This window comes from Montipora foliosa, chromosome 7 (assembly GCF_036669935.1).
Source record: "Montipora foliosa isolate CH-2021 chromosome 7, ASM3666993v2, whole genome shotgun sequence".
In the NCBI taxonomy this organism is placed as follows: Eukaryota; Metazoa; Cnidaria; class Anthozoa; order Scleractinia; family Acroporidae; genus Montipora; species Montipora foliosa.
The window spans coordinates 20026566-20039065 of NC_090875.1; the positions used below are offsets into that span (position 1 = coordinate 20026566).

General features: G+C 40.0%; 1 protein-coding gene across 1 annotated transcript in view; it reads right to left on the reverse strand.

The window, feature by feature from the left end:
* LOC138011242 (uncharacterized) overlaps positions 1–8429 on the reverse strand; it is a 34500-nt gene extending 26071 nt beyond the window's left edge. Inside the window, exons 1-4 of the mRNA XM_068858194.1 lie at positions 8239–8429; positions 7881–7943; positions 5724–5757; positions 263–3653 (exon numbers count right to left, since the gene is read on the reverse strand). Coding sequence (XP_068714295.1) covers positions 263–3653; positions 5724–5757; positions 7881–7943; positions 8239–8272 — 3522 coding nt within the window. The 5' untranslated portion in view covers positions 8273–8429. The remainder of the gene's footprint in view (positions 1–262; positions 3654–5723; positions 5758–7880; positions 7944–8238) is intronic.
* Positions 8430–12500: the final 4071 nt, after the last annotated feature.

Sequence of the window (12500 nt, forward strand, 5' to 3'; positions counted from 1 at the left end):
TGTGATTGGCTCAACCCGAGAAAGGAATTTGGTTCCAATGTGAGCAGCCATTCCTTTCGGGGAAGTGTTGCGTGACATCCTAAAAGACACCTGCGAAGGAGAATATTATTGACTGCAAGGAAGTGCCGGTTTCCAACACATGAATGTGTAAACCCGTGCATGTTGCTTGTGCTTATGTTTGCATAACTATAGTGAAACCTAAGCTTTAGAGACTTCTATTTGAAATTTACTCAATTTCTTAAAAAAATAACAGGAACCTCACCTTTGGTGCATGTTGTTCGACATCAGAATCTGAGTCAGACTCCAAATCATTTCCAGGTGACATCAGGGCAGGCACAGCGCTGTCACTGCTGACAATACTGATCCTATTAACAGGAGGCGGGGGTCGAGGAGGGGCTATCTTACGTTTAGAGCCAGATTCATTTTCCTTGTCGCCCTCTACAAATATCTCTAGGTTGTGTGGAGTAACACCTGGTGGTGCAGAAATAGCTACCTGAGGTACTAGAGCATTTACCCTTCTCCGAGGAATTGGAGAAGGTGACCCATCATTTGCTAAAGGAGAATCAGACGTCTCTGTGGCTTGAGCCAATTTTGATGTTTTTCTTGGGACAGGGCTTGGTGGTGTTCCTGGCTCTTTGCTTTCAAACACAGATGTTGCTGTCTTACTACTCTTCCATGGAACAGCACTTGGTGAGGATTCATGTACCTCAATTTTTGGTGAAGGCCATTCTGGAACTTCATTTTTGCTCCCTTTTCTAGGAACCGGTGTTGGTGAACTTCGTGATTCATGAATGATAGGTGAGACATCACCAACAGCAACTCTCATCCTTGGGACAGGTTTTGGAGACTCAGTTAAAGAAGAATTAGACTTATCCTTTTTATCAGAATCAAGGCTCGTCCTTGGTGGTTTAGGTGGAGGGCCTAGTGTTGTAGCCATAATGGTCTCATTCTCTTGCCGAGGAACAGCATAGATGCCATCACTCCCCTGAGCAAATGAGCTAGCCCCTTCTGTCGTGCAGTCAGCAACAGGAAGTGCTTTGGGAACACTGGGGACAGCATACAGCCCAACATCTTGCACCAAAATTGGTTTTGGAACAGAATATTGATTTTCTTGAACAACACAGCGTGCTGCAACCACACATGGAGTACTATATATATTTTCGTTGTCATCATGATAATGATGAACTGGAATTACTTGACGCGGCACCCTATATATGGCTTCATCATCTGATACACGCTGCACCGGATGTGGTGTTGAATAAACCGCAGCTTCATACTTACTAAAAGAATGGGACCTTCGAGCATGACTGTCCATACTTTTCCTCTTCTCCTCAATTTGTCGTTTTTTCACCATTAAATCAAAGTCAACATTCTCATAAGTATGCTTTCTTTGCTTGCTTTTAAGATTCACCCCATTCAGTGGCACAACCTCAGAAGAAGGTGGTTCCATTTCATTTTCAGTTTCATTGTCTTTTGAATCTGGTTTGCAATTGCTATCAAGTACTTCAACATGTGTAGCAGTGACCTCAACATCTTCAAATCCTCTGGAACAATCGCCAACATCACTTAAAGGAGTCGCCAAAGCATCCTCTGCTGTTTGCAACAAACTGCCTTCCATTAAAGATTCTGATGGGTTTTCTTCTATTGTTATTTCTTCAAGCACTGCAGAACCTGATACAGAATCTATATTGTTTGTTGATTCTTCAACTAGTTCCCTTTCAGTAACATCTTCATCCACTTCTGAATCCAGAACATATTCCCCCGACTTTTCTTCTTGATTTATTTCTTCATCAGCAGTCTCATATTTCTCTTCTGGCAAGAGGTCATCTAAATTAGAATGCACCTCAGCTGCATTCACCAAAATATTATCTTCATGTTTGTCCCCTCCTTGTTCTATCAGAACTTCAACATCCTGTTTGCTTACAACTTCACTCTCCAACAAAGAAGAATTGTCTTCCAATTCTTCGTTTTCTTTTGTTTCACTTTTGTCATCGGTCTTTAACTCCAATGCAATTTCCTCCACAGCCTCAGCATCAACCTCAGCCTTGCCTTCTGTCACTGCATGATCACTCACTGAAACAAAAGTCCCTTCTCTGATGGGTTCAGCGATGATAACTTCTCCATTGTCTCGTACCTCATTCTGTACCAAGTCTGTAGACGTATTAACTAAGATCTCATCACTTTCAAACTCATCATATTTGGGTCCACTGACTTGCGTGAACAACTGGACATCAACTTCTACTGACACTTCATGCTTAAAATTCTCCTCGGTTGACTCCTCAACCACCACGCTTCCAACAGTCTTTTGATTTACATCTTCGCCATATTCATGCGAAAAAGCTAAAACACTTTCTCCTGTTCCATCACTATTTTTACCATGATTTTCCATGTCTGGTTCAAAAGTTTCAGCAACAACATTTTCATAATCATCTTCACTTTTGATGTTTTCAGTCATTTCAACTCTATCTTCACATGCTCCACTATCAACATTACTATCTCCTGCACCACATAACTCACTAAAATCCTCTGATTTCTTCCCATCCACAGTTTCAACAAAATCATCTTTGACTGTCCCTGCTACATCATCAAGTTTCTTCTCTTCCTGGTCCTTGATCATAGTCACTGAACATACTTCCTCAAGAACAACGCTGTACACAACTTTAACATTTTCGTTAGAATCACTTTCACTCAAGCTTTCCTCACCAGAAAACTGTCTCTTCAAAACATCATCAGCATCATCACTACCAAAACCTTCCTCATTGCCTTTTGAGTCCAACAAAGGAGTATTTGCTTTGTTCAATACAATGGCTCTTTCAACAAAGCTATCTTCTTCTTCTTCTTCTTCTTCTTCTTCTTCTTCTTCTTCTTCTTCACTCACAGCCCTAGCTTCAAATTCTAAATTTTCCAGTGGATCAGGGGACTCTTTTCCAGAAATAATATCACAGGGCAGAATTTTGTTATCACTAGAGATTGTCTTTGATTCTGATGAAGATAAATCGTTTTCATGCAATTCGAGATCCAGGTCTTTTTCAAGGCCATTCACTGTTCCACCATTTGTGTTTGTTGGAACCAGCCTGCTGGGGATTTGCTCCTCTGGTGAACTATCTCCAGGAAATGTCAATGGCTTATCGCTTGGATAATGTCCATTCGTAGGAACACTAATTTCAGATACTTTTTCAGTACAATTTCCTTCCTCTGCATTCAAATCAAACTGCAAAGCTAGATCATTGGTTTGATCAGAACAAGATACTTTCTTGACTTCTTTCTGAACAGCTGGTTGAATTTCACTATCTACAATACTAACATCCCGTTGCAAAGATTTTCTTTTTGGGACATAATTCTTTGGTTTTGGAGGCACTGGCGGTTTTGGTTTTTTCCCGACAGCGGTTGCCTTTAAGTTATCTGGCACAGATGTTTTGCGCCCAAGCGAGCTTCCCCGAGGGGGAGGGGGTGGTCTTGGCTTCTTTTTCTTTTGGTCTGTAACCTTGTTCTGTTTTGTTGGCAAGCTGTTGCTGTTTACAGGCTTTGAAGGAGAGATAACTTGACTCTTCTCCTTTTTTCCCATTGGAGGACTTGAGTCATTGGATTGACTGTTACTGAGTGTTCCATTCTTTTTGTACCTCCTTGGTGGGGGAATAGGCATTGATGATGACCTGTAAAGGCCACAATGTGAGAGAACAAATTTACTGCCATATTAAAACAGGGTTCTTGCTACTCCTTGAAGTCCTTGAAAAGCCCTCGAATTTAAGTTTGGACTTCAAGGATGCTTGAAAAGCCCTTGAAAAAAAGGATTTGATGGGAAACTGCTTGAAAACTGCTTGAAGTTTTGCTTGGGTGAAAATTGTTGAGAATTCTTGAGATTTTATCATGCTAAGTTAAAGAGACATTCCAAAAATTGAGCCCAAGTTTAACTACATCGTACTGGGGCAAGATTAAATGCAAAAATTATTAAAATGCCTGTGTCGGCAGTTAACTCACAGGACATGGATAAGAATATCAATTAAGGTACCGGTACATGTAGGCTTTTTCAGCAAAGAAAACACTGAGACATAATGTACAGCAAAGAAATCTTCTTACAAACATCCCATGAAAACACAAATTCCTGAAAACTCCATGAATATTCCTGGAATTTTGTAAGCAAAATCCAGCATGAACCCTGTTAAAATGGTGCCTAGAGTGTAAAAGTCTGAATTGTTCAATCCAGTTTCACCATTCTTGGTTTTAACTGTATAATTGAAAATATTCTGAGTATTAAAGCATCTTAATCGTGGGAAAAGTTATTGTTGAGTTTAGTGCTTATTACTATTCCCCCTTAAAGATCGACTGCACTAATAATTATTGTCTTATAGATTTTAAGGGATGAATGGGTTAACAACATCTAAGTCAAACCAAACACTATGTCCCCTTTAAAGTCAAACTATGTCTCGCACGACCAGTAGATTTGAAACTTGAACTGAGTATTCAAATCTGCATGTCAGTTTTGAACTTTGCTCTCAAGATTCTTAATTCCCTTGGATATTAATTATTTTTCCTTGAGATATCAAAAATAGTTAGCTATAACGTTTGTGTTATTGTAAAATAATTAAATGGTGTTTGAAAAGTGAAAACTAAATATTTCAAGCCTTGGTGAATTATTGTTCAGTTATTGTGCATTTTTCGAGGCAACTTTCCAAAAAAATCTTCAAGACACCATTCAAATCTTGGAAGCTTCAAAGGGGAATTCAAATGTTAATTTCAGTCTTGTGGATGCTCAGGTCACACATGACATAGCTTGACTGTAAAGGGGACATAATTTTCAAGTAGACCTAGATGTTATTAACCCATTCATTCCTGAAGTTGCTCCCATTAATGAGTAAAATCCCCTGGTGTTAAAAAGAGCAAAATCTTTCATTCTCATTCTCGAGACTGAAAGGGTTACCTTTTTCCCTACTGGAGGTGAGACTTACAGATTTTACTGTATGTCCAATGCAGACATAATTTCCCTTAAAATCTAAATGATGTGAACCCACGAGTCATATCATAATTAAGTGAACTACGATCGTCCGGGTGAGTGTTGCAGTAGTACTGAGAAGGACTGTTTGAGATGACATTGACTGATGTTTCAACAACCTGAGAGGAAGTCATCCTTCAGAGTCAAGTGATTTGCGTAACGTCGGTAGATACTATAAGAACTCCGGTTGTATATGTCATTGGTCAACTTTATTCATGATCGACTGTCAGTTACATCTAGGCTCAACTGACAGTCAACCAATAACATCAACTGAATAAGTTGACCAATGACATCTATGACCGGAGTTTCTTATACTATACTGACATTACACAAATTACTTGACTCTGAAGGTGACTTCTGCTCAGGTTGTCAAAATGTCAGTTAATGTCATCTCAAACAGTCCTAATCTCAGTACTACTGCAACACTTCTCAGGAGTACACTCACCTGGATGATAGTACTTCACTTAATTATGATAATTTCCCTTAATTCAAAGAAAAACATGCGCGATTCAGGCTTCACGCACCATACTAGTGCCCAGCTTTTGTGCAGCCCAGAAACTATTGGGAGCTTCCTTAACACTCGGTGAGAGGGATGGGGTTAATCCATTCCCTGAGAATGGCACAGTTAGACACTTATTATATAGATTTTACTCGGTCTAACGCCAGATGATTTTACTCATCAATGGGTGCTAGTTCAGGGGTTAAGACATGAATTTCATTCATCTAGACTTACTGTGATTGTGGGTCACCATCATCACTAATATTTCCTGTGGAAAAAAGGAGTTTTCAGCTCAATGCTTTCAATGCATGCAATGCTTAAATGGATCATAAAATAAGAAAATATTCACCACAAGGACATTAGAAGAAAGCACAGCTGAATACTCTAAATAACTTGTCAAGAAAAACACCCTAAAATATATCTCAGTCTTGGTGTAAATGCTAATTTTATTTGTGATTATTCTGTACAATCGAGGTTCATTCCAGTTTAGGTCAAACCTCGGCGCTACACATTTTTGTTGACTAAGTTGTTATTTGCCCGTTTATGGTTAAAGGAACACTAATCGGACTGTCATAATTGTCAAGGAATTTACGGAAAATCTAACGGATTGAACATTACGAACACTCGTGAATCAAGCTTACGGTAAACACGAATTTTCGTGTTGTAAAGAGGACAGTGTCGAGCATTTCCCGCGTTGATCTAAACCAACCAACGAAAGATTTACAGCTGTTACACTTGGGGTATTTATAAAATAATGTTAAAGGAGTTCTTCCCATTTCACATGGCCAGCACATGCGGACTCGGTTAAATGGGGCAACATTTTTGTCTTGTGTCAATACTTGCTAAGGTTGACTTGACTGGGTGGGTCACGCCCTTAACCACAACAACCTTTTGCCATGTAAATGAGACCTAGCTATTCTCTTGCAAACTGTCAACGATTGCAATTTATTGTGACAAAAGTGCCAAACTTGCCAGTCAATCTTCTGGACAGGTTTCATACTATGCAAGGCTGTTGCCTAACAGGAGCCCGGTAGCCTGGGGCTCCCAAAGAATAGCTCTGGGTGCCTTAATTTTTCACAGCAACACCTTTCACTTCATATGTTGGGCTCCTAAGTTCTCAGCGTTTAGCTATGAGGGCCCCTTTAAAAATTTCTTAGGCAGCAGCGTTGCTATGTTGCATTTCTTGCAAGTTACCTAAACTCACCCTCAACAATCACAAATAAAAGGCCCCACAAGTTGCAGAAAATATGACTTCACAATAATAATAACAGCAACTTTCTTCAACATTTAATTAAATGAAAGGGAAGGATACCAGAGGTTTCATCGAGCGTATCCGACCGCAGCCAAACGTAATTGACTGAGAGTCGATTTTGATGAGGGAGGAAAACCGGAGTGCCTAGAGAAAAACCCTCAGAGTCAGATTAATTAAGATCGACTGAAACTCAGCCCACATACGACCCAAAGCCAGGGTTGAACCCGGGTCATAGAGGTGGGAGGTGCAGTTGATAACCGCTAAACCACCACTCTGACTCCAGCAAAAAAATGTGTTGCAAGTTGCGAAAAGTCTTCACAAAAGTGGAATGGACTTCTGCTTCTGACAACAATCACCACAGCAGTAAAATTGCAAGAAATGTACATGTCAGAGCGTGTTACATTACAGAAGGCATTTTTTTTGTGTGCAATATGCGACTGAATAAAATTTGAATGACAAATGGTTGCACAAATTGCCATATGACCATTTGGCTTAATAGTTCACATCAAGAGGAGAAATCTACGAACAATACATGAACATAAACTCCTCAGGACTCTAAATAATTATTTATTCACTTTTTATGTTTCAGGAAATTTAAAGACAAGTTCCATGATACGTAATCATATGCTGAGCGCATTTCGTGGAAACAATATGCAGTAGACAATAAAGTTATGTGTTTAACTGTCTGAGAGAGGTTTTTCACTTATCACGGTGTAAACAAACCAAAGTTCAATTTGTCAACTTAAAAATAAACGTTGTCTTAGGTTAATCCTTGTTTATATCAACATTACAAGACCTTGACAATTTAAGTTGCCTTCAACACGATCAACTTATTGGGAGCGGATGGAGCTTTGACAATATGCTATGTATAGCTCTGTCTTCACTCGAACGTCACAACAATATGCATGATCTCTTAGCTTTTGCTTAAAGGTAAAAAAAGACCGGAAAAGATACAATGATCGGCAAATGGACTGGTGAAAAAATTAAGCACTTAAACACAAGGGGACTAAAGAGGAATCAACAATAATGAAATTTAGGTTTAAGTTTGCGATAAAAGCATAAAGTAGCGTGAAGAACAAATTAATCAAGATTGTGATTTCCCGTTCGAAGTTTATTTATACTAATTTTGACTCACATACCGATAAATTCTTCGCGGCTTTTTTTCCTCAACGGAGGACTTTCACAAAAACTTGATAGTCTGCCTGTAAAATCCAAGGAAATAAAAGAATTAGAAGAAAGGTGATCTCGTATGGCCATAAAACAAGTTGAATTTCAGGCGGAAATAACAGAGAGCCGAATATCTCTTTGACGCGATCTGAAATAGGTCAAAACTACAGAACATCTAACCACAGTCTACTCTAATTTTAGGTGATTCTATTTGTTCATTAAATAACGTGATGGTTATTGAAATAAATAGATGTGGGTTTTCAGCATTTTGACTTTCCTACGAGACACCCCTTAAATATTTCAGAAATCTAGCTTGTGGGATAATTTTACCTTCAAATGCTTTGGCCTTCTCTTTTACACTCATGCTCTTTCAAGCAGGCGATGAAGAACTTCCTACTTAGCATCTGCAAGGATTACATGTCTGATTTCAAATGCTATTACTGCCCACACTGTGTACAATCCACATTATTTTGCGAGAAAATGTCACTTCCTCTGCGATCGATGGTTCAATCACATGATTTACATACGACAAAACCGCTGTCCTTTTCCTTTCGCGAACAAAGGGTCGTAATTTCATTATATGCAAATGCAGGGTCGTCGCCAAAGTACATTTACAGGAAGTGTTTTTTTGCCGGAAGGAACAACTGAAGCGTAACAAGAAAAGCTAAGAGATAAGGAATACACCCATAAGGGTTATCAAAAAATTCCCAATGGTCGCTGCGGTTTTGGTGAAACAAAAGAGAGCCGGGAGTTGGCAACGAAAAAATAAATGTTCTGGCGATATTAAAATTCATGAAATATCGAAAATTTTACGAAAACATGCCTGCAAAAAAATTAGTTGTGGCTCGTCAATCAAGGTAAGAACATTTGAACGAAGAGCAGGTCTCAATTATGAAAATTTTACGCAGAAATTTAGCGACGATTTTTTAACACTGTGCATCTACCATAGCTTTATTGGCTGTCAGGGAGGGTAAGTTTTTTTCTTGGGGCGGGGGAGGTGGGGAGGCTGGAGCCTCAGAGGGGAAGTGAGCACCAAAGGGGAAGGCCATACCTCTTTGTGTAAGCTTTTCAAGGGAGGTCACACATCTTTTCCAGAATTTTTTATTGAGAATTTTTTTGATGTTGCTTTCCATTTTTCTTACAAATTAATTTTTCTTTACACCTACTTTGATTTAATTCGGTGTTTTATTATACAATCCTGGTAAAAAGACTTTGGGACACTTTTCCAATTTGGCCGAAAAGTAAAGAATTTAATGCACATGGTTCCATCGTTATATGAGCAACGCGTGCTCTTCTTTGATCTTCTTTTTCTGCCGTTTTCGAGTCCCCCCTTCCCCCAGACAATGTCGAAACATTCCTGCGATCGATGAACTACTCTTGACTTCGAACACCGTGAAAAATCAACGTTGTAATGGGGGGGAGGGAAAAGCGGGAATTGTCCCAAGAGTTTTGACCAGGATTGTAGGTACCAGGTCCCATTTCTATATAGGCCACTTTGGAAAATACCATAATACTCTTTGTTTGTCCTCCCAAATTTTGCATAAGCATGGTTTTCGTTTTCTCTTAGGACCATTGTAAGTCCCAAGAGAAACTGGAAACAATGCTTATGCAAAAGTTGGGTGACGTATTCCCGGCGGTCGTTTCTCTCCCCCGAAAAATACGCCTGCGTTCGTAAGCTAATATGCCAATTATGCCCATGCCATGGCACATAGTTTTATCTCGGAGGACTCGTGTCCATTTCTCCGTCCGTAAGCGTATCGTAATAGACTCAGGCATAGTTTTCTCAGAGGACTTCAGCGTCCTTAAGCTATCAATAGACTTCCCATTGTGTACCTGATTTTCAGAAGCGAAATGCTCTGAGGTTCCTACCTACGGCATGGCACATAGCATGTAGAAGGGAGGGGTCAGGAGGGTCGCACTTTAATCATTCACCCCAGTAAAGGTGGGGGTCAGGGATATTTAAATATAATTTTTCACGTTGTTAAAACGCATGGGAGGGCCAATTCTTTTTTCGAAACAATACCAAAAGTTGTCCCCGAGTCCTCCCACACAAGAAACACACACAAAGCGTTTTTGATCAATAAACGAGAGTCCCGTGTTCGGATATTAAAATTAGATAAACAAACCTTTGTGACTGAACAGATATCTCCCCCTTATAGGAGGTGACGAATGGTAATTAAACTCCGACACTCGCCGAGACGCCGAGATCCGAGACCGAGACCAAAATATGCAAGACTTCAAACCGAAATAAATGTAATATAAACGAGACTTCGAGACTCTTCGCAAAGACTGTCGAGATCTCGAGATCGGATGAAAAGTTTGGGAGTGCCAAGATTTTGGAGGTACCATTCGCCACTCCTTATTTTGCTAGTTCGATTGTTGTATTCGTGAAAATAGTCCATTGTTGAGATAAATCTCTTTAAACGTGTTTAACAGCTCCTTACGAATTTCTCCTGAAATAACAATAAAGTTATTTTCGTCAAAAGAATGTACTTTCAGGCTCCACAGATTGAATAGACCGTTTGTACTTTTATGGCAGTTGAGCCGCGCGCTTTGTCGCGGCAATCGTAGAAATCGCCAAGACAGAATCAAGAGAGTCTTGAGGAGGTCGACCGTTTCTGTCCATTGCGTGACAAAACACAACAAGCGCGTTGCGACATTCCTGGAGAGGGTAATTTCCAGAAACATCGGCTGATAATGGAGCGTTGCTATCGGACGGAAGACAGTAAAGTGACGTCAATGCACAGAGCAAGGCTAACGGTGAAGAATATATATAATTCCTTCAACGTTTATCAGCCTTGCTCTTTTTAGCTTTTTAAATATTTAATCGCCGTATAAGGTGCTTAAGAAGACAGGAAATAAGAATGTCCTAAAATCACGAAAACTTCATGGGAATAAATTTTGTTACATGTTTTGATCATTTATCATTGCTGTGAAAATAAATACTTATTTTGAGCAAGAGCCGATACAACGTAGATTTAATTATTTATTGGTGTACTGTATTTCGGCTGGCCAGACCAGCTTTCTTCAGGTACAATGAGAATTTACATTAGATTGCTTCTACGTACATATATATACATATATATAGTACTGTAAATAGATGTTCACGTAATACTGGAAAAATGTGATAAAATATGGGAGTTACAAAAAATTTGAATTCAAATACTAAGGCCCTGTTTACAAGCAGGTAAGGTAAATCCTACTATAGGGTTACTCTAGCAGGAGGGTCAAAGATAGCCCACCGGGTTTACAAGCAAAATTTCACAGGTAGGGTTACCCTACCACCCGGGACAACTTTGCGTGCTTGGTAACCGCCAGCATCGCAAACACAATGAAAACCGCTAAAAAGTTGTCCCGGGTAGGCGAGTTGTCCCTAGCAGAGCGTTTACAGGGCAGCTAGGGTTACCCTAGCGCTAGGGTAACCCTAGTACTCAGATAGGGTTACCCTAGCGCCAGGGTAACCCTAGCTGCCTTGGAAACAGGTCGATGAAAAAAAGAAGAGACGTATGAGTGCTATGTAGGGTAACCCTCTTACTAGGTAACCCTAGCAATCCTTCTTCGTTATTACTCAGTGGAGATATCAGCCCTAACCCTGTACCACCTTGGTATGAGGCGCGGAGAAAGTGGAAACCAGGGATTCGCACGAGATACAACTTCACCGTTACACGAGGACGACATCTTGAAGATACCTCATTACGGGATTAAATTAGTCTCATGGAATATCCAACATTTGTCAAACAAAGTGGGAGGAGATTAAATTTATTTTACGGACGGAGGAGATTGATGTGTTTTGCCTTGAAGAAACGTTTCTAACGAGCAGGACGAATGACAATCGATTAGCCGTCGAAAAATTATGGGCATCTTCAGGCGCGACAGACCAACCGGACACGGAGGTGGAATTATTGTGTATGTACACAATGGCGTCGAAGCTAGGCGATATTTTGACCTGGAGGATGCTAATTTAGAGCTTGCATGGTTGGAACTAAGACAACGGGGACACCCAGGCAAGTTTCTCTGTGGATTCATTTACCAACCACCTAATGTCAAAGCGCAAATAGATTCTGACATCGTTTCTAAGACCTTCTAATCTTGAGGGAGACAGCTTAAACTCCAACGAAAACGTGGCTACTGGGTGATGTAAATATTAATCTAATTGAAAGTAACCCATTGGCATTTCTACCTCAAGTCGTTAGCGATATTGGACTTCATCAACTTATCTCTGGTGTCACCCGCCCTGCATCGCAGACCTCTTTGGATCACGTATATTCGACCGAGATTTCTAGGATTATTGCCTCTGGAATACTTCGGATCATCTGCCAGTTTGTGCGGTTCGGCAACAGTTTATTCAGGTTTCAATCTGAGTATTAAACCTAAGTGTTCACATACTATCATTCAGAACACAGAGATTATAAACACCTACCAGTCTGCCTTTTTTTGCGGTTCGGCAACAGTTTATTCAGGTTTCAATAGTATTAAACCTAAGCGTTCACATACGTATACTATTATTCAGAACAGAGATTATAAACACCTATTAGTAAACGAGATTTCTCTCGGAGAAGATCTACAGCAGTTACCGTTCAATGATATCATCC